General features: G+C 34.3%; 2 protein-coding genes across 2 annotated transcripts in view; one reads left to right on the top strand and one right to left on the bottom strand.

Moving 5' to 3' along the window:
• Positions 1-222: 222 nt before the first annotated feature.
• LOC117317042 (probable E3 ubiquitin-protein ligase RNF217) lies at positions 223-7,138 on the bottom strand. Its single transcript, XM_033871826.1, has 5 exons — positions 7,075-7,138; positions 5,979-6,003; positions 5,351-5,412; positions 3,031-3,292; positions 223-2,187 (listed from the first exon to the last, which is right to left on the bottom strand). Exons 1-5 carry the CDS (start codon positions 7,075-7,077, stop codon positions 1,574-1,576), a joined length of 966 nt encoding a protein of 321 aa, XP_033727717.1. The 5' UTR covers positions 7,078-7,138; the 3' UTR covers positions 223-1,573.
• A 2,984-nt stretch (positions 7,139-10,122) lies between these two features.
• The window catches only part of LOC117316120 (calmodulin-regulated spectrin-associated protein 1-like), a 48,152-nt gene continuing 32,601 nt past the window's right edge, over positions 10,123-25,673 (top strand). Inside the window, 7 exon segments of the mRNA XM_033870621.1 lie at positions 10,123-10,485; positions 18,733-18,828; positions 19,195-19,300; positions 22,863-22,972; positions 23,650-23,735; positions 24,670-24,829; positions 25,493-25,631. Coding sequence (XP_033726512.1) covers positions 10,399-10,485; positions 18,733-18,828; positions 19,195-19,300; positions 22,863-22,972; positions 23,650-23,735; positions 24,670-24,829; positions 25,493-25,631 — 784 coding nt within the window. The 5' untranslated portion in view covers positions 10,123-10,398.

The following is a 25,673-nucleotide window of genomic DNA, read 5'->3' on the forward strand; positions in this document are numbered from 1 at the left end:
ATGTTATACTTATATGATTGATAAATAGCGAAAGAACGAACAAGTAATTTGTCTCATATTCGAGGTAATACAACCCTTTGTCAAGAGACGAAATATATATATATATACAAACAGTGTTTTTTTCAGGTAATTTTTTCAACAGCCTATGCCTTTTCATTTGGGGAAATAATTGCGGTGTTTGGTGAATTTGGGAAAATAGCAAATAATGACAAAATACTTAAATAAGTCAAAACTTCATTTATTGACTTTTCTAGTCTGCCTCATGATATGAAGGGTCAGTAGCAAGCATCCTGGGTTATTACTTAGACTACAAAACAAAGGAAGTTTTCTTGTTTTCATCTTGGTGTTTGTCTACGGACTCTCTGAAACGCTTGCCTGCATGTCATTTGTGGAAAGCGCAACAGTGATCAGGATTCGAGTTACCTGCCTTATACCGTTTATACGACTTGCCTATCGCGGAAGTAAATTTGTCAGTCTACTGTTCACGTGTATGATGATCAACTATCGTACCATAATATTCACATATTCTAGGAATGAATTACAATACAGATAACCAGATAGAAAAGCAATACAATTTTTTTTTTTAAATTGGGAAAAATGATGTTTCAAAATTGGGAAAATAGAACTTTTTTGGGCAAGGGGAAACAGCCTAAAGTCGGCTGTAGATCTGGCCAAAAAAAATCACTGACAAAAATACATGTAATATACATGTACTAACAGAAAAGAAATCACACACAAAGATAATTAACTTTAATTAAAGAAATGCATAATATATCGCGAATAAGCAGCATTTGTTGTCGATACCAGTCTCAGTAAATCCCACCAATAAGTGTACATTGAAATGCCGCCTTTGATAATACAATGTTGTGATTGGCTCTTCCGTCACTCGGACGAGTCCATGCCTCAAAAATATTTTTGAATAATTATATATTCATGATATTACTTTAGTTTGGCATGCATTTTGTAGTCAATGTAAATATAATGGAACTTACAATAACTCATTTGCGGCGTTCCTACATGTATAATAACAATATAGCAGAACATAATCTCATGAACCAAACATGCTGTACGTTCAAAGTCTAATGAACGTAAAAATGGCATCAACTCACATACAGTTAACATTCCAATGCGTGGTGCTAGTACTCCATCCTCTTGGAAATGTGGCATACCTTATAGTTAATTGCTATCAAACAGGCATACTCTACAATGCATTAGAAAATACGGACATCGGGACTTCTTCTAGTCCAAACACAACACTGAATAGGACTAGAAAATACCGACATCGGGACTTCTTCTAGTCCAAACACAACACTGAATGGGACTAAAAAATACCGACATCGGGACTTCTTCCAGTCCAAACACAACACTGAATAGGACTAAAAAATACCGACATCGGGACTTCTTCTAGTCCAAACACAACACTGAATAGGACTAGAAAATACCGACATCGGGACTTCTTCTAGTACAATATCTGAAGTATAATGATAATTTGAATTTTAGTCAGATTACTTCCAGCCGAAACACAACACTGAACAGCATTTGAAAACATAATATTCAGTTATTCTTATCTTTTCTATTCGTGCCTTTTAAGTTTCTGAATAGGAGCAACTTCGCATTTGGAAGAATACATTCCACACTGAAGCACGCCATTTTCATCTGCAGGCTTCAGACAGCTGAAGCAGAAAGTATGGTGACAGCTAGTACAATCCATGGTCTTGCACCCACTCTCGTGCTCGATATACAATTCACATTTTGGACATGCGCGAACTTTTGGAACATTTTGTATGTCACTATATTCCATCGTGATGCGCTCACAGTTATCAAGGATTTCTTGAGTAAGAAAAAAAATCTTACAATTATGATTTTTTGTCCAAGGCACATTGCACTCCCAGCAAAAGCTGTACACGGTTCTACCCTCTTTCTTACATACCAGACACTGAACTTGTTTATTTTTTGTATCCTTCCTTGAACAGTTAACTCTACAAGTCGGGCATTGATGGATGTCATTGGACTGGTCGATAAAGACTTGTGTCATTTTTCTTGAGAAAAACACATATTCGTCGTCGGACATATCAGCTTTAGTTGCTATTTCCGGTAACTCCCATGTAGTACTACATTCCATGCACTTGAACCGGAGGTCACAGCTGTTGAGTTTGCTCAGACAATACCTATAAAGGTTCTCTGGGGCTGCAATCGAATTCAGAAAGTTACAATAACGAAAAATGTTGGTTATAGTCCGATAAATCATCTAATACATCAGGACATAGCTGTAGCAATCTTAATTAAATAAATGGCATAACAAAAATCTAGTTCGGTTTAGATGAGTATGCGCTTTGATGGCGGTTTAGGTGAGCATGCGCTTTCACAATAATAACTGGTTTCCTGCTATATCGCCCGTGTATTGATGTCTACGCTGGATAAATAAAATGCTCAAGTCAGTAAAGGATGGAATCCATTACAACCATGACTGCCCTGCACGTAGGGCGTAAGAATTGTACCTGCTGCCCCCATTGCATGATCGTAAGAGGCGACTAAATTTAGGATCTTTTCTTTTCTCTTCTTTCTGAAAAACTTTCTTCTTCCTAATGCCTCCCTTGACAATGCCTCACTTTTGGCCTTTAGTTGAGCGTTCGCCCCTGTGAGGAAGGCTTTGGGTTCTGTCCCCTGGTCGAGACATACCAGAGTCTTTAAAAATGGTAGTTACTGCTCCTGCTTGACGCTCGGCATATATATAAGGAGTGGGACGACTGGTTCGCCCGTTGTCAGTATAATGTGAGCGGGTGGGGCCGGTGTCCTGCTAGGTGTCTTCGGCAGTATGCCTCAGTGAGGTAGCACTATAAATCGGCAAAAGTTCCGGCCTATCACAAGGAGACTTAACATGAACATACGCACTCACCACACGCATGCATATCGCACGCACGGGAGGCCGTCCTTAAATGACCTTAGCTGTTGATAGGACGTTAAACAAAATAAACCAAACCAAATACTTAGTATATGGACCCGGAGTAATGATCTCTTCGGTTAACTTACTTGCTGCATGTTTACAAGACATTTTGACACGGTCCCCGTCCGCCATATTGCCTTCAAACATGTCCTCCCTATTGGTCCGCTTCCCGGCCGGTACACGTCTGTACTTCGTGTGTACCAGTATCTCCGTGAGGTTATCTTTACTGAAGTCACACTGGTAGTTTTCTAAGATTGTTGTGTTACTGATGACGTCAACATCGTCAGCGCCTATCCCGAGTGACTTTGACACAGCAGATTTAACCTCAAGAACTGATGTTGGTTGTTTCTGTAATATTAAGCATACAATGCCTGTGTTTATTTCAGTGTCATTTCCCGGTTACATTTCCGTATAATAAATGTACATTAAAAATAAACAATTACATTATTAAAAGATATTTTTAAGACAGAACTTGTTAATTTAATGAGTTTAGTTTAATTTAAACATATTTATTGTCAAAACATAGACACGGGATCAGGCACAAGTTACAACAACTTATCAACGCCTTCTCCCAACATTTACATGGATAATGACAAAAAATGATATAATATACCGTTTACTAAATAAGCTGATCAAATTACAAAATTCAAAATCTGTTATTGGATTTGATAACACATTGCACATATCTAAAGATATTTCTATATTATATAAAGGTCAACGGAAAGTTGTGAGTTTTCATATACATAATGTAACATAACTTCTAAACTTATCGTAACATTCAGATTATATTTAGGTTCTGGAACAAAATATGCCTTTCGTTAGTAAAACCCGATTAATTAATTACCCAATGTACCGTTTCACAAAGCTTCGGAACTTACGAATTTTGCGTAAGTCAGGACTGAGTTTTACTTATATGCTAACTTTATTTATTTTACAACAATTGCGAAGCGCGCGGATTGAAGCGCGCGCGGATTGAAGCGCGCGTGGTACCCGGAGAAACCCAGGTGGTCAGATAGGTGACCCGATGTCTTTGCAAGCCCGATCGGGGAATCGAAACTCGACCGCAGAGGTGTTAGGTAAATGTGTTACCACTGTGCCACCCGGCCAACCGTTTTTTACTAAACCTCTTAATTAGTTAGGCAAAAAAGGCCAACTTACTTTATTTCTTAACTACAAACTTAAGTTAGCCATTGTTTTACTAAAGTGTTTGTAATTTGGAGGACAATGCATATTGGTAGATATATATTTCTGCTTCCAATGCCAGGTGCTTTTATTGCAGCTAACGAACCGAAACTCAACATTTCATGAATTAGCCACACTAAAATATAAAACAACTCAGACCTCAGTTTCCGGAAAACCGGGGATTGGAAGCAGGCACCTATCTTTGCCGATCTACATTACTGCCCGCCATATTGATGTATCCACTCCCAACAGGGTACATGACAGTGTCAGTGATGTTGTTTGTTTGAGACCGGACTAAACCTGTCTTATCACAGGATAACACATAATGAAACTTTTTTAACGAAAAACTTTGGGTGACCAGTGCCAATAAAACCTATAAAACTTGAGAATCCCATTCACAGGAAACAGACATACTTCTCATGAAATTCCATCTTTCTTTAAGCTAGCGTTACGAATACATGTACTTACAAAAGACACACAATATATCAACACTTCCCGATGCAAAATGAGATGTATATAGTGAAACCCAATATGAATGAACATTTCTTTGAGGACTTGTTAATGATGCTAACGGGAGGTACAATATTCCTATATTTTAATAAATTTTATAATTTCCAACATTAGATTTCATACAAACGTCAAACATATGTATGTAAATATAGGTGATTGATGCATAAAACCACAGGCGCTTGCATAGAAAATGTGATTTTCAAAATTTTTTTTTGGGGGGGGGGGGGGGGGGGGGGGGGGGGGGGGGGGGATCTGACAGTGGTATGCGTACTCTGTCAAGTACAGGGTTGTATTGTACTTGACAGAGTGCCTGTGCATAAAACCAGGGAAACAAATCAGATATGTTCCTGATAAATCTATTAAATAGATAGAATTTTTCTTCTTTATAGGCCACAAAAGCCTTTTCTTTCCACAAAACGATATGAGAAACTCGCGCGCGCGCGCAAAAAGAAAAAAAACAAAAAACAAAAACAAAAAACCAAAAAAAAACCCAAAAACTACCATTGCACATACTAAAAGTAGCATACACTTTTGGCATAAAATAATAATCTTGTAAAAAATCTAGATCTAGAATGTAACATAATAACACTAGATTTTGACGTATACAAGTCAACTATTTATACCATACCTCTGGCCTAATCTTAAACTGTATTAGTTCCATGCGGTGAGTTATCTGATAATTTACTCTATTTAGATTAATTTGATATCACTTACATCCAATACTAGCGTAGAGATGGAATTTCCAGAAACTCTTCGATATTTAAAGGTGGAGTAACCTGGAAATACACGGTGGTAATATACATGTATTGTCACAAACAAGGAAAACATATCTTAACTTACCATTTCAGACGAGGATACCCCCCCCCCCCCCCCCCCCCCCCCCCCCCATTCGTTAATTCTTCTTCGGGCACCTTCTCCGATTATCGATGACAGTAGCTTTTCCTTTTTCGTCACAGCCATTATTTTTGGGGGTCATACCCAGAAGCTTTGTGGCCATAGCCGAATCATCAGTGAACATTCGCCGGAACAAATATTGATGCCTTAAGAGACATTTCTCATGGGGCTGTTCCGTCTTGTCTTTTTTGCATAGACATCGGGAGCCACCGAGAGCCATGCAACGGGAGAAAATTCGCCTATTCAAATTCGCCCGCGGACCCCCCCCCCCCCCCCCCCCCCCCCCAAGGGAAAAACATATGGGAGTAAGCAGGAAATGTTTTTTTTAAATATAGAGTTTATGATTATTTGGTTAAACAATTGATTTTGATATTTGAAGCATACGTATGTCGATTCAGTATATGGTACATTGATTACAATGGAGCAGGATGTAGAGCTATCTTCTTACCAAACAGCTGCCAAAACGATGAAAACTGAAAATAGAAATAGATCACGAGTGTAAGATGTGGTTGTCTCCTCAGGAAATATGATCTGATTACGACGAATTGATTTCCCTGCTAATTTTGGCAAGAACCATATTATAGAAAGAGTTTTTATTAGCAGAAACGATCTTTGATTTAGTCAGGGTAGATTCAAACTTTGGCCCGTCCACAAACATTTTGATGTACAGGCAAAGAGAAACTCGCTTTATTAGCTTAGCAATACTTTCAATGCTAAAACATAACATTAACAAGAGGCCCAAGGAGCAAGTATCGCTCAAAAAGACATTTTGAGCGCTGTAGGTAGGGAGTCATTATTTGGTTTCGTGGTTCTGAAGTGATTAAATAGAAACCTCCAGTCTAACAAAATACTAATGTTGCATTCCATTTGTATTTCCTCATACATTAGTTTAGCTACACTACATATATATATAGGCACCCATGCATACGGGCCAGTAACCTATGATTAAATGATCTAAATTCAAAGCGTTCAAATCGAAGTATAGACACTATATCTAATTTGAATGCTGCCAAATAGTTATGTGCCAAATTAAAAATGATATGTCGTTTAGGATAAAAGGACAAGACTATTTTTACTGTTCAATGTTAAGATTTGAAGAAATGCATTCATGGTGAATCGCATGCAGCTTAGTACACGTACATATGTAAAGGGGCGTAACTCTAGATCGTTAGCTCTCAAAATGAAAGTAGAACCGTAAGTGTTACAGAAGCGATCTAAAACAATCCTAAAGAGGCGGTTTATATATTGATTTATAACAGTGTCAGTGTATACGGACATGATCATTGATAACATTGAAGAAATTAAAACATACAGTATCAATAAGCGTTTTGGGAGATTAAACTTCCTGTGGGGAAAAATGTTCAAAGTGCACGGTTTTCCACATGGATCTGGTACACGTCTACGGCCTTGATATACATGATGTATCTCTTCATAAAGCATCTTGAACTGATCAAATTGTGTGCAAACAAAGAGTAACCAAAAATATTTGAGACAGGTACCAGAAAATACCAGTCATTGTATATTATGTTGTAATCTATACTCACCATTATTGTAACGTTCCTGTATAGTCTACACGTAGATACTGACTGTAAAATTCATCTATCTGTATATTTAGAATGTTGACGTCATCCTATTTCGCGGAAACTTTAAATTCTAGTTTCATTTTCTGCCTGGATATCGTACGAGATCTAATTCGTGTCACGGGTTTTACTAGTCAATCTAATTAAAATTAGATGTTCAGTATCCACTCTGTAAACTAGATGTAAGATGGGTCGAAACTGGTAGATGGGTTGATGTACCACGTAATAATCGTATAGGATTTATATCACTATTTATTTTACAAATTCAAAGATTCGATAAAATGGGAGAGTGTTTGAAATTTGAAATCGACCTTTATAGAGTGAGCTTCTTTCTGCTCAAAAAAGTTAAACATGGTCTAAGTAGTTCATACTGATTAGATCTATATTCTACAGTGTACATTGTTCTTGTTACATGTATACGATTGCGTTACTACATTATTTGATTACCATTGTATGTTTGAACATTTAATCAACCCTAATTACTATTTCTGCTCTTGTGAGCAGGTATACATATTCATTGTTACGTCATTAGTTTATGTGATAAAATTACGTCGTTTTTTTTCACACAAAAATGACGTTACACTCACAAATAAGTGACGCCATCATAATCACTGCTCACAAGAGCAGAAAACTCTTCATTACGAAAAGACGGAATCTGTTTATTTATAAGCTACAATGTATTTTTTGTATACAATTGTACCACTACTCCACAGGGACTTGGGACGAATCTCCAACACACGGCCCATTATATATATCAATACAAATATATAAGAACCGTAAGTTGGGATTTCCGTGCCAAGTCCCTGTGCATTTTCACCCTGTCTGCCAGGTATCTCATTTTGCAATAGTGACCTCTTGTAACACACATCAACACTGTCCAAAAGAATCCGAATGAGAATCGGGTTAATTCAGAATACTCGACAAAGTCAGGGACAAATTTTTATATTTCACTTTTGAAGCTCCCTATTTCCCCATTATAATGCAATGTGGTCTTATAATTTCAATGTTGCTTTACGTCGACTTTTTATGTATAGAAAACATATAACTAGTTTTGATCGTTGTGATGTGGACACAAGGGTCAATAAAACTGACTGTGTCTGCAACTTAGAAAACCCGGCGGGGAAATTGAACAATTTAGCACAGCACATGGACTTGCAAATCAATTTTGATATTTTTGAAAGATATTCTCTCATTTTTTATATACTCAAGTACTTTATATTCATTCGTTAGTATGGTACATATAATAATAGATATTATAAAAAAATTGGGGCCTTCAAGTGATTCAGTCAATATGACAGCTGTTATACCGAACAGGTAGAATCAAATATATTTGAACGAGGACGAACGATATTTGCGTGTACCATGTCTGTGTAACATCATATTGATCTTGCCAATGGTCTAATATAATTTTAGGCATGGCCTATGTGAGAGCGCAGCAATCCCGGTGCCCATGGAATTCGAGAAACAAGCACACATAATCTAGTGTACTAGAATAGTAAATCCAACGTTACAAAATGAATATATTGCCAACAGATCTATACACTGGTTTGTAATAAAGTATATATCAACAAGAATTATGATTTAGATAACTTACTACAAAAACTAATCGTAGAATAAGTCTTAAAATAGACTGATTAAGCGATGACAAGGTGACGGGACAGCAGATCTCGCAGATGAGCAGCAGACGACAACAAAAAAATTCCGAAGTCCTCTTTATTTTATGTGCTATATTTGGTAAACTGGTATGCAACTCGAACTCGTAAAACACCGGAAATATTTTCGTTGAAAATTATACCGTTACGTTTTGAATATAAAAAATTAAGAACTTGTTCGTGATAAATTTTATTAACAAATTCTAACTAGTGTGAAGTCAAACATTTTAATATTTTTAAAATCTTGATATTTTGTAATCTCCCGAGAATGTGACTTTGAATACAGTCTTGCGCAACACTGGTAAAGTATATTGGGGGGGGGGGGGGGGTCCGAGACATCTCTACCATTAAGTTCGCCCGTTCGAGCTGCGCTCTCTATAATTGAAAAATAATCAAGGGGAAATCCCTTCGGTCCAATATCAGAAACGCGCAAAATTTCTATTGATGAAATCTATGCCCGATCGAGGATTATATTAGTTCATTTTTTTGCCTACCGGTAATATAATGGAAGTAACGCCGAAATGTACGGAAAAATCACGTTTCCTACACACCGTCCGAGAACTGAGCATTTTTAGGATGTATTACTCGAAGCTCTTTGGTTTTCCTTGTACACCCGATCAAGTGTTGTTCTTTTTAACATCGAATTGCATCCGCATGCGACAGTGATATGCGAGCGTTCTGTGACGTCACGTAATTTCAGCCAATCAGATTTGCCAGACACATTAATTATTCCGTCAAGTTGCGCTAGAGTGCAATACAATGTTTTATCATAGATGTTTTTTTTATAACGTCGTGGAATAAGATGCAGTTTAAATGGAATGACATTTGGCCTTCTGTGCTCTGGTTTTGATACCGCGAAGTGTAAAAAGTAATCACATCGATAGAAACAAATTCAAGTACCGTAAAATATAATTGTAGATCATAGCTAGCGTGTTCTAGATAATGAGTTATTTATAATCAATCGTATAAAAGCAAACCAAGAGAATTAGTGACTTCACAAATATAAAAAAAAAGTTTTAACATAGGGGAAACTCTATATACAGTAGTCTAGACCGTTTCGTCGTAGATATAACTTCCTTTTACAAATTCTCTTTTTTTTAAATAACATAAATAGAAAAAAGTCCTACGTGGAATATACATATGCGTGAAAGACCTTACCTGAATAAATAACTTTTGATTAAGTATTTACAGGCTAGACAAATGTTTAATTATGACCGGACACTGTGAGCCATGAGTTCATAGGTCAGACAGCAAGCACCAAATTGACCATGATTTAGCCAGTAAAACGTCATTGTGAGACAGATTATTGATTACGGAAGTCATCTTGCTCTTCCAAACGCATGCGCAACCAAACGGAATATGTCAGATGAGAAACATGCAGCCTAGTCAGGAAAATGACTGACAAAGGTTTATACGTGTTGAAAGAAAGACATAATTGTTAAACAGAAACGAAATAACTTTACTGGCACAACATGTCGTCCTAATTGTGTAGCATTGTTGTCATGTGCTGTCTCAGAACAGTGCATGCAGTGAAGGAGTGATGTTTGTCATCTCGTCTCTGAATCTCATAAACATAATTTTCCATCGACATCAAAACGGACTCTTTTAATTAGTCTGTTCCAAACATCTCGTCATAATGGAGACAGCATCTACAGACAGTTCCGGGGGAATAGACAATGGTGTCATTGAGATTATCCCGATGGATGAATACGACTCGCAGAAGGTAAATATACATATGGCCATATGATTCATAAATAACCAATGTCTCGGTTCTCTTCATTTGAAATATAAACAAAGTTATTGCAGTTCTGTCTATACATCATTATCGAGTTAAAACTTTTTAAAGTTTCAGTCACATATTGTGTATATCTATATGCATATATGTTTTATAGCAGTTTGTTATAAATCCCACTAAACTATTTATAGAAGTGATGAGCCGATGGTGAGAGCTTCATGTTTGAGGAGTAAATAAGAGTTAATACAACCAGTTGTGTTGGGAAAACAATTGTGATTAGTGAACGATATATCAACAGAGATGTACCAATATGATTCTATGGACCTGCCACTTTTTGATTTTTGCCTGTGGATTGTCCCTAGGTTCTGGAAGTCAACAAAAAGAAAGAAACAAAAAACAACAAAACTGCTATGACATTCACAGTGTCTGCAAATTGTATATACAGTACATACAAACATGTATATTGATAAGTTTCAGTTGACTCTTGACTTGTAGCAATTTTGAAAGTTATCTCAATTTCACAGAAGAGAGCTATTATAGCTTAAATGTCAGGTGTAAGTAACTGTCCCTTCGAACCCAAGAGTCAAAACAGTCATAATGCTTTAAACTTGCAAAAGTCTAATAAAGCACATTAATATTGATAAAGTTATTTATCAATAAAAATATTTATCATTTAATACTAAATTGCAGTTTTGTTAAAGGCTTCTCTGAAATTTAGAAATGGAAAAGCATTCACCACAGTTCTTATTATCAGGATTTCAATACAAACTATAAAATACCAATTCTGTTTGCATATTTAACCCTACATACCAACATACATGTATACAGTGCACAAATTCAACCTTGTAAGGTCTCACCAGAGCACCAAGTGCTGCAAATGATGATCATGATCTTGAAATGAATGCAAAGTAAATCAATGAAATAAAGTAATAGGTCAAAGTAGTAATTATTGTAACCCTGGTAAATACTAGCCCCAATATACCGCTCGGCTAGATATATCTTCTCTTTAGCTCGATCGGTTGAGCATAAGACAGCTAGTAAGCCAGAGGTCCTGGGTTCGATCCCTAGCGGAGGCAGTGATTTGAATTTGATTAATCATGCGCTCTGTTACATTGGTGCCCATATATGTAGGGACTCCGGAATATGATACTCATTGCTGCTTGCGAAAGCATCATTGTTACCCCTGGAAACTTGGGGACAAGTTCTTTCCTGGAGGGGGAGTATATGTAACCCTGGTAAATACTAGCCGCAATCGGTTGAATGTGACACTAGTGAGCCAGAGGTCCCGGGTTCGATCCTTAGCGGAATCAGTGATTTAAATTGAATTAATCATGCGTTATTGTAAACAAGCTTAAGCAGTGATTTTGGCAGTTTTTATACAGTGCCCCATGGCCACGGGGCCCATATTTCAAGGGTACAATTAAATTTTTCATGATAATTTACAGTAAGCATATGCATATGGTTACCAGTGCCCTGGTGCTGAGCTATTTGCCATGGTCCTAATTCTGCCAGAAGTTTCTTCTAACCTCTAAGTCATAGTAGTCAAAAGTAAGAAACTTCCTACAAAAAATACTGGACAGATGGTTAGCTTACGACAGCTATATATATATATAATTCAGTTACATTTGTATGATAACTCATTATCATCCTAAATGTTGTGCAGTATCAAAACTAGGATAAAACCTATGTAATTGATTTGTGAGCCTTTTTTGTACAGTTTATGTTGTCACCTGTAGTGTTGGTTGCTGATAATTAATGAGCTAGTAATACCAAAACATAGCTAGCTTTTCCAGTGTGCCAATATTGTTTGATACAGTTTTCTAAATATAGACCTCAATATATGTATACAATGCATGTCATTGCACCGTACCTGTACAAAGGAAATAGGTAAAACTAATTCTTTCAACTGAGTATGGTAGAGGTGGTACCGGTCAGACCACATGGTACACATATGCATGCACCTGCATCTGATTAGACTTTTTTTATAGATGGTCATCAGAAGATCGTAATATTCATGAAGATAAATGTTCTCAGAATTAAATCCAAAATACAGTTTGCTTTATTGACCGACTGGCTCACATGCATGTTAACCAGATTTTAGTGTATTATGTATTGATTGAAAATCACACCTAAATCTTCGGTTCTTCGTTTGAGGGAAAATAATATTTTCGAGTTTTGCACAAGTTTTTGCCAATGTTTAGCATATATATATATAGATGTTTGCATTTTTTGGTGTTTATGTCATTTTCCAGTCTAGATCTGTGGTCCTTTGAATAATGCTGATGTCTGTGTGAGGTATTTCTGATGAGCTAATGTATAAATATATATTGCTTCTAAGTCTAGTTTTTCATTAAGAAATACAGCTAGATACATTTAAATGTACTAGTATATACACTTTTTCGTTTACTTATTATATAGTGATGGTAGTTAATATAAACAGAATTTGCATCTCCTATATTTTTTGATATGGTAATTTTCATCATTTGATAAATTAATCCAATTAGTGTATGTTGCAGTTCCAGAAATATGCTGATCTCTGTGATATCTGAATTCTGCACTTGAGGCCAGGGTTGTCTATCAAACACATATCCTAAACTGACATACATGTGATTCAATCTTCATAAGTTTACAGACAGGTGGTCATAGCTGACACTGCAGTCGACTAAATATAGCATTGCATCACCTACATGTGTGCATCTATTTGTATAGCATGGGATGTGGTTGTTTAAACTAAATTGTTATTTGGATTATTGATTTATGAAAATATTGATCACTGCATTGTGTGAATTAACTGCATCAGAAGTTTCCTGTAAATAATATCTGGTTATAATTACCCATAGTTCAGAGTGGACTTATAAGCTTTCTAGAATTTTGTTATAGAGGAGTCTTTTCTGCAAAGCTACAACAGATATTAGATAATATGTGGCAAAAGGATGTTGCATTTATTTAGTTTACATTTCATACAATTCAAGATATAGATATACATGTATATATGAAATTCATCGGATTAGACCTAAATATTTTTTTAATTTAGCCAAGTCTTAATTGTTTCAGTGAAAAGTTCAATTTTGAAGACTTATTTCCTATGTCTCATGAAAGAGAAATTAATGAAAGCTACCGTATATTGCTATGTTCTGTATACATGGTGTCATATATCACTATTTAAATTGAATTGACTTAGCTTGCATAATCAACGAGATATGAATTGTAAAAGAATGACTTAGTTGATATATCATGTGGTTGACAATTATAAATTAATTGTAAAATGTCAACTTAATTTATTTTAAAACAATTGGGAAACAAGTTATATCAGCTTATATTCATCACGTTTGTTGGCTTGGATGAAGTGCGCACAGCATCTTATAATGTTGGAGGAAACTGGAGTACCCAAAGAAAACCAAAGTTGTTAGGCAGGTGTTCCCTTTTTAAATAGTTTTCTTGTCCGACTGGTGAATCGAACCTTAGCATGCCTATGCATGTGAAATACACAGGTGTCATGTGTTACCACTGTGCCAGGCCACCCGACTACCCAAAGTATATCAATTTCCCCCTCTCATGGCATGCATCCATATCTTTGTCCGATGACAGTATTTCATACTCAGAAAAAAGGAGCTATTTATATATATAATTTGAAATTGAACTTATCAAATTTTATCTAGAGTTGACTAATGTATAATTTCACCGATTGAATCATGATGTCTTTAAAAAGTCATTTAAATTGATCTTCTGTACATTATATACATACAGTTACAGTTATTATATATTTACATGACAACACAACATAACACTGTACAATAACATATAGGATAAATGTTGATTTTATGACAGTGTATTAGGTATATATTTCTTATTGATTTGTACAGCTTCCATAAGGTTTTAGATATATAAGGATACATTCATCTGGCTATAAAGTGTCTGTAGTACGTATACGTATGAATTTATATAACCACATTCAGTATGATGCCAGTCAACATGAATTACACAATTACTCATTCATGGTTTCCACTTTTTTACCACATATATATATATGTATACGGTACAGTGCATGGCCGGCTGATCATGATTACCAGGTATTAGCTATAGTAATTTGATGTGTAGGTGTGACGTCTGAGTCATGAAGACTTACCTGTAGTGCACCTGTTTCAATCATCACCACATTTATTTTGCACGAGTTTAAAACCATTTTACTGAAACAAATTTTTAAAGTTCAATTAAATTTTAAAGCTAAATTCCGAGAAAACTTGAAATTAAAACCAGTCTAGAACGAAATCATGTTTTAAAAGTTAATATCTAAGCAAGTTGGATATGCGTACTGATGTAATTGGCATTGCTTATATATTTTTATTTAATTATAACAGAAAACTGGTACATGTATTGAACTAGATCTTCATGTATGACACAGTGGTCATTTATATTTACCACATGCTTTACGTTGGTGAATTTCCCCAATTACTGTAAATTTTGTTACATATTGTATGTATAGCCCACCTTTATATAGCTAGCTGGTTAAGGAGGAGGGGCTAACCCCTTGGGGATACATGTGTACAGGAATCATTTTGTGATGTCTGCAAAGCTTGCATTAAATTGTGAATGATTAATTAAAAAGGTATCTCATAAATTCCTGGACAGATTTCATTCATATTAATACATACACTATACATATAACGTCACACCTACTGTATACATGTATATATATATATGCTGATTATTAATTGGTGGCAATATCCGACCAATTTGATTTTGCTGGACATACTTGAGATATCTGACGAGAACCCCTGGAAAGATTGTAAAGCTCATATATCATACATCACAGCAAGAAATTCTACACCTCCATTTGTCACCTGTGAAGACTAGAAGGTCATACTTGACCATCTCCAAAATAAAAAGCTTGTGTTCTTAAAATGCAAGATATCTTATAATTTATGAACCTTCACTGGACATGTTTATATTAATTAATTTAGTTACTTGGTTTGGGGAGGGAAGAAGAGAAGGGGGAGGGGTTCTTTTTGAGCCATCATCACATGCTCACTTTAAGTTTTATCAAAAATTCTTGTCTGTTGAATATGCATTCTCTGTATACGTATGTGTAAGAAGTATTGATGTGCTGTTATTGTTGTTTCTTCATTTTGATCTTAAAGATCTTTGAAGTTTTTTCTAAACAAGACTGATAGATAAGACTAGACCTAGATATTTATATATACGGTAATTCACATGCGTTTTCCCCTTCATTTATAATTACATCACACACATCTAGCCTACACATCTAGCCTGTTTGTGTAGATCGAGGTTATCTTTTGCCTGTTCATGGATTGGAAGTATTCCATAAATCTGGAGTGATATTTGAATGAGGACTTTACAAGTGTTATCACCTCAGCTTATATAGCAGCTACCTTGTATAATGTACAAGTGAATGTAAAATGGCTGTACTGCCAACTTTATTTATATATAGCAGTGCTGCCAATTATGTAACCTTAAGATTAAAAAAATTCAACAATTTTAAGTTACATGATGTTGTATATATATATTACCTAATAAATGCTCTTCTTATCATAAGCTTTCGCTGTTGTTTCCGGTTTGAGCTTCATAACTGTTCACCTCAATTAGAGCTGTTAAATGATATATATGCTTGCCATTGAGTACCCCACAAAAGATTTAGTTCATTATTACTGTAGTATATATATCATAATATCAAGTTTTACACCTGATCAAATTCTCGTGGTCATTGCTCATTAGTCAAGGTTAAAAGGGCCAAAATTGAAGTTTGTTGCTATTTCTCTGAAATTGGTTCATGGATCTTGCTTTAATTTCATGACATAAGTTCAAGTTCTTCATTTAAGCTGTTATACTTATTTCTCAGAGTTCTTTACGGATTAGATATATATATATGTCTTCCTCAGATTTCATGTGTAGGTAGCTTGTTTTCAAATGATCAAGGGGAAGAAAAGAAAGGTAGAGAAAAGATCAGTCTTAGAGATTCAACATTTTTTTTTATATTTGTTTTATTTTTCCAAGGCATATTATACATAGGTACATATATATATTTTACTTCGGAAACATTTACACACTTACTCACTCACTCTACATTCTATCTTTTGACATTCAAATTTATGTATATTGCATCTATTCACTCAATTGTTCAGCTTTCACATGTACACTATATATTCTTCCAAAACCTTTCGTATTTAACGTCATATGTTTTCACCCTCGCACCCTAACAAACATACACACCTAACATCAATGGTATAAGATAAAAACAAACACATATAGGTCATAAAGTTGTACTGAGAAACATCAAATGTAGCTAGATATTTGATCCTTAAATTCTGCTAATAATCATTTCATTATTTTTTGCTGCAAAAGATTTTATTAAAAACTGTATCCTCTATTAATAGGTGCATATATACTAGCCTTCTCTGACAATACAATCATTTTGAAGAGTTCTATATAGGAATGTGGAGAATATCTGTCAATGCATTTTATATTTCCTTTGAACATGGAACACTTTTAAAGAGAAAGTGTACCACCTGTCAGGTTTCTGTTGGAACTTGTGATTCCATTGAGTGTTTGTTAATGATGGACCAAACCCAGCTGCTCCTGTCTGCCCTGTATAACAATTCATTTACCCACATACAGTATTATTGTACAGATATAAACTCCCCGGTCATTGTATATTATCTATAGATCATAGGATACAGAAGGTCATGATAACACAGAGTATAATTCCATCTCTGATTTCAATGACATTAACTCATTTTTTCTGAAATTTTGACAAGTACAGCTTATACCCTTTAAATCTGTGTCATTTATATAATTATGACCCACATGTAGTTCTAATATGTACACCACCAATTTAGGATGAGAGAGGGGTATGATATATAAAAGCATGCTTGTTCATGTCCATGCATTCTATCATGGCTCAGAAATATATATTCCCCAGAAGAGTTCATATTTCTGGAATTTAATAAGTTCAAGGGCAAAAATATGTTATTTTTCCGTTACTACGGTATAACATTTTTGAAAACTTTCATATGCTGCCAAAAATATAGAAGAACTAAAGAATACTGATCATGAGTGCCCAATTACATGTAATTTACTTTAGTATTTCTTGGCTATCTCTTGCCAAAACTTTTCTTTATCTTAGGCTGTCTATACTTGTTATAATTTGATACATATTTTTTACACAATATAGCAATAGTTTTTCATTATGATTCACTTTAATTTCTGTCTTGGCACAATTAAACATTGTACGTCGCACGAAAACTATGTTTGATTTTGATTACAGTTAAACTATGATAGCAAATTAATGTAATGTAAATAAATGTTTCAAATTTAAAAAAAAAATCTCAAATTAAAAAATCATGTACGGTATGTTGATTAACAAATAACAGCTCTTAATTTTATGTCATTCCGAGTGAAAAAACTTAAGTTCAGTGATATCTAAAACAAAACTCAATATATATACAGTACACTTACATTTCTTAAAACGTGAAAATTTGAACGCGCTGATCATGAATTTGTACAAATTGAAGTTTTAACAAAGTGGAACTGTAAAAAACTATTTGATAAATCAGGGCTCTGTTGTTTTTTGGATAAAAATATGTAATTAATTAGCAATTGAAATTATTTCATATTGAATTCCCAAAATGCAATTTAATATTTCTGTAAATTTTTCAAAAAACTTTTCCAATTCACAATTTTATTCCCAATTACAAGTGTAGGCAAAAGACCCCACTCAAACCACTGAAAAAAAGTCCTGTGAATACACGAACTAGAATTTATAGTCGTTTGGAAAAACAATTAACAGAACTGCATGATATCAACTTTAAATTTCTAAACATGAATTTAAAAAATAATTAAAGATTATTTTATCAGTTGGTTGTCAAATATTAAAATTTTCACAACATTTGAATTTGATGCAATGTTACACTTTGACAGTTTTCAAGTGCTGTGAAACGAACTTGCATGTTGATTTCTACAACTCCCCACCGGGGTACCTTTGCTCTAGATGTCATGCGATGAGCCCCCCGCATGTTGTTCGATCAGTGAGGTAGTCACCAACTGCTACACGTGTTCACAGGGTGATAAGCCCAGCAAACAAACAAATTATTATGGCCTAATTCCTGATCACAAGAATCAATTATAAATGGTTTGTTGCATCTGATTTAGTTACTTATCATTTATATTGATCATTTCAAACAGATAAGTATTACTTTAAACTTATTCTTTTCTTTCTAGGCAAAGCTACGTTGTTCCATCCAGTGGATCCTAAATAAGGCTTACAAGGATAGCAGGCCAAAGGAATTCCAAGATCCCTTCTACTCCACACCAGAGGTTAGTATACTTATATATATGTCGTGAAATTCTCCGTCAGACATAACACCCGCACTAAACTTCAAAGTCACGCCATAAATGGCTATTTTTTCTTGGTTTATAATTCACACAACAAGTATGCTTGTTGAGTCATTTTGTCACTGTCTTTGATTTCTTTTCTGTTGTGTGTACACAAGAAGAAATCTAAATAGCTGATTAAAAAAATGCTGTACTAATAAAAGAGAGTCATCCGTATTGATGATATTCCCATTGCATCTTGAATCAAAGGAATTATACCTGTACTTGTATAACTTAGAGACATATATTTGTTGTGAATCATACCTGTGCTTGTATAACTTAGAGACATATATCTGTTGTGATTGACAGGGATCAATTCATGTGAAGCCCCGCCTTGCTAACCTGATGACGACAAGTGAACTGTACTGTCGAGCCTGCTCCAACATGTTTGGTGATTCTACTTCACAATGGAAAGGTAATCTACACAAGAGATGATATATCTTTGTCTGTTTGTGTGGTTTATGAAGTGGATAATTCCTCACAATTGTCTTCAGTTATTTCCTCACACTTAGTGCTCATGGGGTAGAGTTACGAATTACCGACCTTAATATCAAAAGTATAAACACTCACAAATTACCGGCCTTACATAATAAATAAAACATTCATGATTTACTGACCTTAGCATAGTAAATATAAACGCTCATTAATTACCTACCTTACATAATAAATAAAACATTCATGATATACTGACCTTAGCATAGTAAATATAAATGCTCATTAATTACCGACCTTAACATAATAAGTAAACACTCATTAATTACCGACCTTAACATAATAAGTAAACACTCATTAATTACCGACCCTAACATAATAAGTAAACACTCATTAATTACCGACCTTAACATAATAAGTAAACCCTCATGAATTACCGTCCTTAACATAATAAGTAAACCCTCATGAATTACCGTCCTTAACATAATAAGTAAACCCTCATGAATTACCGACCCTAACATAATAAATAAACACTCATTAATTACCGACCTTAACGTAATAAGTGAACACTCATGAATTACCGTCCTTAACATAATAAATAAACACTCATTAATTACCGACCTTAACATAATAAGTTAACACTCATTAATTACCGACCTTAACATAATAAATAAACACTCATTAATTACCGACCTTAACATAATAAAAAAACACTCATTAATTACCGACCTTAACATAATAAGTTAACACGCATTAATTACCGACCCTAACATAATAAATAAACACTCATTAATTACCGTCCTTAACATAATAAATAAACACTCATTAATTACCGACCTTAACATAATAAATAAACACTCATGAATTACCGTCCTTAACATAATAAATAAACACTCATTAATTACCGACCTTAACATAATAAGTTAACACTCATTAATTACCGACCTTAACATAATAAATAAACACTCATTAATTACCGACCTTAACATAATAAAAAAACACTCATTAATTACCGACCTTAACATAATAAGTAAACGCTCATTAATTACCGACCTTAACATAATAAGTAAACGCTCATTAATTACCGACCTTAACATAATAAATAAACACTCATTAATTACCGACCCTAACATAATAAGTTAACACTCATTAATAACCGTCCTTAACATAATAAATAAACACTCATTAATTACCGACCCTAACATAATAAATAAACACTCATTAATTACCGACCTTAACATAATAAATAAACACTCATGGATTACCAACCCTAACATAATAAGTTAACACGCATTAATTACTGACCTTAACATAATAAGTTAACACTCATTAATTACCGACCTTAACATAATAAATAAACACTCATTAATTACCGACCTTAACATAATAAATAAACACTCATTAATTACCGACCTTAACATAATAAATAAACACTCATGAATTACCGTCCTTAACATAATAAATAAACACTCATTAATTACCGACCTTAACATAATAAGTAAACACTCATTAATTACCGACCTTTACATAATAAATAAACACTCATTAATTACCGACTTTACATAATAAATAAAACATTCATGATATACTGACCTTAACATAGTAAATATAAACGCTCATTAATTACCGACCCTAACATAATAAATAAACACTCATTAATTACCGACTTTACATAATAAATCAAACATTCATGATATACTGACCTTAACATAGTAAATATAAACGCTCATTAATTACCTACCTTACATAATAAATAAAACATTCATGATTTACTGACCTTAAGATAGTAAATATAAACGGTCATTAATTACCGACCCTAACATAATAAATAAACACTCATTAATTACCGACCTTAACATAATAAATAAACACTCATTAATTACCGACCTTAACATAATAAGTAAACACTCATTAATTACCGACCCTAACATAATAAGTAAACACTCATTAATTACCGACCTTAACATAATAAGTAAACACTCATTAATTACCGACCCTAACATAATAAATAAACACTCATTAATTACCGACCCTAACATAATAAATAAACACTTATTAATTACCGACCCTAACATAATAAGTTAACACGCATTAATTACCGACCCTAACATAATAAATAAACACTCATTAATTACCGACCCTAACATAATAAATAAACACTCATTAATTACCGACCTTAACATAATAAGTTAACACGCATTAATTACCGTCCTTAACATAATAAATAAACACTCATTAATTACCGACCCTAACATAATAAATAAACACTCATTAATTACCGACCTAACATAATAAGTAAACACTCATTAATTACCGACCCTTAACATAATAAGTAAACACTCATTAATTACCGACCTTAACATAATAAGTTAACACTCATTAATTACCGACCCTAACATAATAAGTAAACACTCATAAATTACCGACCCTAACATAATAAATAAACACTCATTAATTACCGACCCTAACATAATAAATAAACACTCATAAATTACCGACCCTAACATAATAAATAAACACTCATTAATTACCGACCCTAACATAATAAATAAACACTCATTAATTACCGACCCTAACATAATAAGTTAACACGCATTAATTACCGACCTTAACATAATAAATAAACACGTATTAATTACCGTCCTTAACATAATAAATAAACACTCATAAATTACCGACCTTAACATAATAAATAAACACTCATTAATTACCGACCCTAACATAATAAGTTAACACTCATAAATTACCGACCTTAACATAATAAATAAACACTCATTAATTACCGACCCTAACATAATAAGTAAACACTCATAAATTACCGACCTTAACATAATAAATAAACACTCATTAATTACCGACCTTAACATAATAAGTAAACGCTCATTAATTACCGACCTTACATAATAAATAAACACTCATTAATTACCGACCTTAACATAATAACTGTTTGGCTTCTAAAGCCGAAATTGAACAAAAAGCCAGAAACAGTTAGAAAAAAAATACTAATTATCATTTTAATAGTATTGAGTAATAATACTGCTTTTCCTTTGCTATTTTGGTTGTGAAGGCAACTATCTGTGAAAGTAATGTAACAAGGTGTTAATTCCACCATAAGAATCTTGTGTGAAATGTATACATGTACAGCCGGCCATACTTGTGGTGTAAATTTTTGTTGGGACCCAGTATAAACAAAAAGTAGTATTTAAACTGAGGTTGTATTCATTAACACAGCTCTGTAGAAACTGTGAACATAATGAAGATTTTGTGCAATATAACAAGCATTTGCAATGCTATTTTGCCATTCTATAAAAACAATACAACATAAGGGGTATTTTTATAGGCTTTTAGGGCTAATTATGGATTACCTCATTTACAATTAATTTTATGTAATAAAGAGCCAAAAACCCAAAATTTGCAGTTCACTCCTAAGAAATATTCCTTTCAGGGGAAAAAATTCTTCTCGAAATGAGACAAAGAGGGCTCCATCCCAAATAATATCACAACTTTGATTGACATTTAAAGGGAGATAACTTTTTCTATCACAGGACACTGGAGTATAATACAAGTATTAAGTAGGAAGGGAATCTATGTCGGGGAGAACGACGACACTGAAGTTACAGAAACTATTCTGATGAAAAATGCTCCATTCCAGATAGTAAGTATTCCTATAAGTTAAAATGAATTACTGCAGTGTTCTTATAGTCATCTAGTGTTGCTATTTTCAGGGGATATGTGCTTTAATATAAAGAGGAATATATGATTTTAATTCTTTAATTTCTAATATCTGATGAGGACATATGACACCCCTACTATTTGCACAAAATAATCCTGGAAAAATTAAAACTGAAATAATTCATGGTGATACTTCCTGTGGCAAAGAGTTAAGAGAAACTGCATTATTTCTGTGAAGATAATTTCATTTCATTTTCTCATCATGAGTTTTCAAATTTGTTTGCACTAATTAAAGGAATTCTAGCCTATATATATATATATATATGGCTTCTTAATGATTCTTAATGCCTGTAGTTATATACCTATTTGTCAATGCGTCTTTGGGTCTATTGGGTAAAAAACTACTACAGGATTGGTTTGTATTTTATAGATATTGAAAAGTTTGCTTATTGATGCTATTTACAAAATATATAAGCGCTGATTCAGAAGGGGTCATGTTGAAGCTTGAAATTTTTGTATCATGACTCTCAATTTCCCAAATCTAAGGTCTCTGATTGCTGAAAATTTAGCATACGATACTGGCTAAGCCACCTGAGATCATGTTACAACTTAGTTTGTTGGTTTCTTGTAATATTGAATGTTATACCACTGTGATTTCAGAATGCTCACTTGTCCCTCATAGACGCTCTGATGATGGCATACATCAGTGAAGTGGTCAGTGTGGAGCGTGTTGTACAAGCTGTCCGGTAAGAGACCAGATTTTAAACCGTATTGAATGTTATATTGATATCGTTCAGAATTTTATACGTTGAATCTGTGACATATAAGTGTTAAACATGTGTCAGATTACGAAGACATCCAAAATGTTTTAACGACACATCAAGCTGAAGATGCCGACATACAAGAAACTAATTTTGACATGAATCTGATAAAATAAGGCAAAAAATAAACAAAATATAGATTTGATTGGAACTCATTAAAAGTACAAGGAGAATAAGACCACTGTGCTCTGGAAGGGTAAGAGTCTTCTACTTCACTAGCGACGCCCACCACTCTAATCTAGGCCAGGATATGTAAATCTTCAAAATTAGAACCAGGGTGTAGTGGTGACAATAGAATTACCAGGCATATCAACAAGCATTAGACACATCTGAGATATGTATCGGCCAGGGGTCAAAATTAACTTTTTTCATAGACATATCTTTGATAATTTTGGACTAGCAGTATTTTCATTTCATTTTGATATAAAGTAAAGAAGAGAAAATACAGGAACCACACGACTTATCGGAAAAAATTTCATTCGTCATAAAATAATCATTTCTAATGTTGGTATCTATTTCCACTCATATTTTCACTATTTATGCATGTGTATCATGTATATGAACAGAACATTTACGAGTAGACCAAATTTTAACTTGCATTTCCTACAATTTAACTGGCATTTTGCTAGTTATAAAGAGTTAATTTTTGAACCCTGTATCCCATGGGAGACTCTTGAAATAATGAAATTGTATATTAGGGCAAGAGATAGGATAGTCGTATCAATGGGTACAGTTGTAATTTACTGGAATAAAACTATTATGTCATGATAAACTAAGTGCATGTACATGCATGTTCCTTTCTAATTATCAGGAATGTTTAGAATCAGAAACTTAAATTAGATATTATTTTGGATTTCAGGAAATATACAACCTTTAATGCCTCCAGTGAACTCCCCAATGATGTGTATGATGGTTTGGTGTTTTGGACGAACAAGATTTGCTTGTCTGTACAGCTCATCCTCGACAAAAAGGTCAAAGGTCAGGCCGACCAGATTATCCAGGGCGAGTCTCAACAGAAGGTAGACTCTGGTTTCATTGTTGCTTGCTTTATTTAGACCTAACCATGTCCATACACTTCATGTTAATGTTAGATAGATGAGATTTGTGAGAAGGTTGAGGCCATGGGAGCGTGTATCATATTGTTTGATACATTGATTGTTTTTGGTAGGTGAGAATCGTGAGCAGGTCGATACCACAAGAGTCTGTGACATGATACATTGATTGTTTTTGATAGGTGAGAATCGTGAGCAGGTTATTTTTGGTAGGTGAGAATCGTGAGCAGGTCGATACCACAAGAGTCTGTGACATGATACATTGATTGTTTTTGGTAGGTGAGAATCGTGAGCAGGTCGATACCACAAGAGTCTGTGACATGATACATTGATTGTTTTTGATAGGTGAGAATCGTGAGCAGCTTATTTTTGGTAGGTGAGAATCGTGAGCAGGTCGATACCACAAGAGTCTGTGACATGATACATTGATTGTTTTTGGTAGGTGAGAATCGTGAGCAGCTTATTTTTGGTAGGTGAGAATCGTGAGCAGGTCGATACCACAAGAGTCTGTGACATGATACATTGATTGTTTTTGGTAGGTGAGAATCGTGAGCAGGTCGACAGGTGAGAATCGTGAGCAGGTCGACACCACGAGAGTCTGTGACATGATACATTGATTGTTTTTGGTAGGTGAGAATCGTGAGCAGGTCGACACCACGAGAGTCTGTGACAGTCCCTGTACTGGAGGACTTCCTTAGTGATGTGGGAGACGGATGCTCTCTAGCCACACTCATCAGCTTCTACTGTCCAACAGCCCTCAAGTTTGATGGTGATTAATTTATAAGTAACAAGCATGCAGGGTATTGCTAAG

The sequence above is a fragment of the Pecten maximus genome, chromosome 18 (assembly GCF_902652985.1).
Source record: "Pecten maximus chromosome 18, xPecMax1.1, whole genome shotgun sequence".
In the NCBI taxonomy this organism is placed as follows: domain Eukaryota; kingdom Metazoa; phylum Mollusca; class Bivalvia; order Pectinida; family Pectinidae; genus Pecten; species Pecten maximus.

What these genes read in the sequence shown, in the direction of transcription:
- LOC117317042 (XM_033871826.1), bottom strand. An exon ending in ATCGTTTTGGCAGCTGTTTG is followed by an intron (nt 5,413 to 5,978) that starts GTAAGAAGATAG and finishes GTGTATTTCCAG; the next exon opens with GTTACTCCACCTTTAAATAT. An exon ending in TCTCTACGCTAGTATTGGAT is followed by an intron (nt 3,293 to 5,350) that starts GTAAGTGATATC and finishes TTAATATTACAG; the next exon opens with AAACAACCAACATCAGTTCT.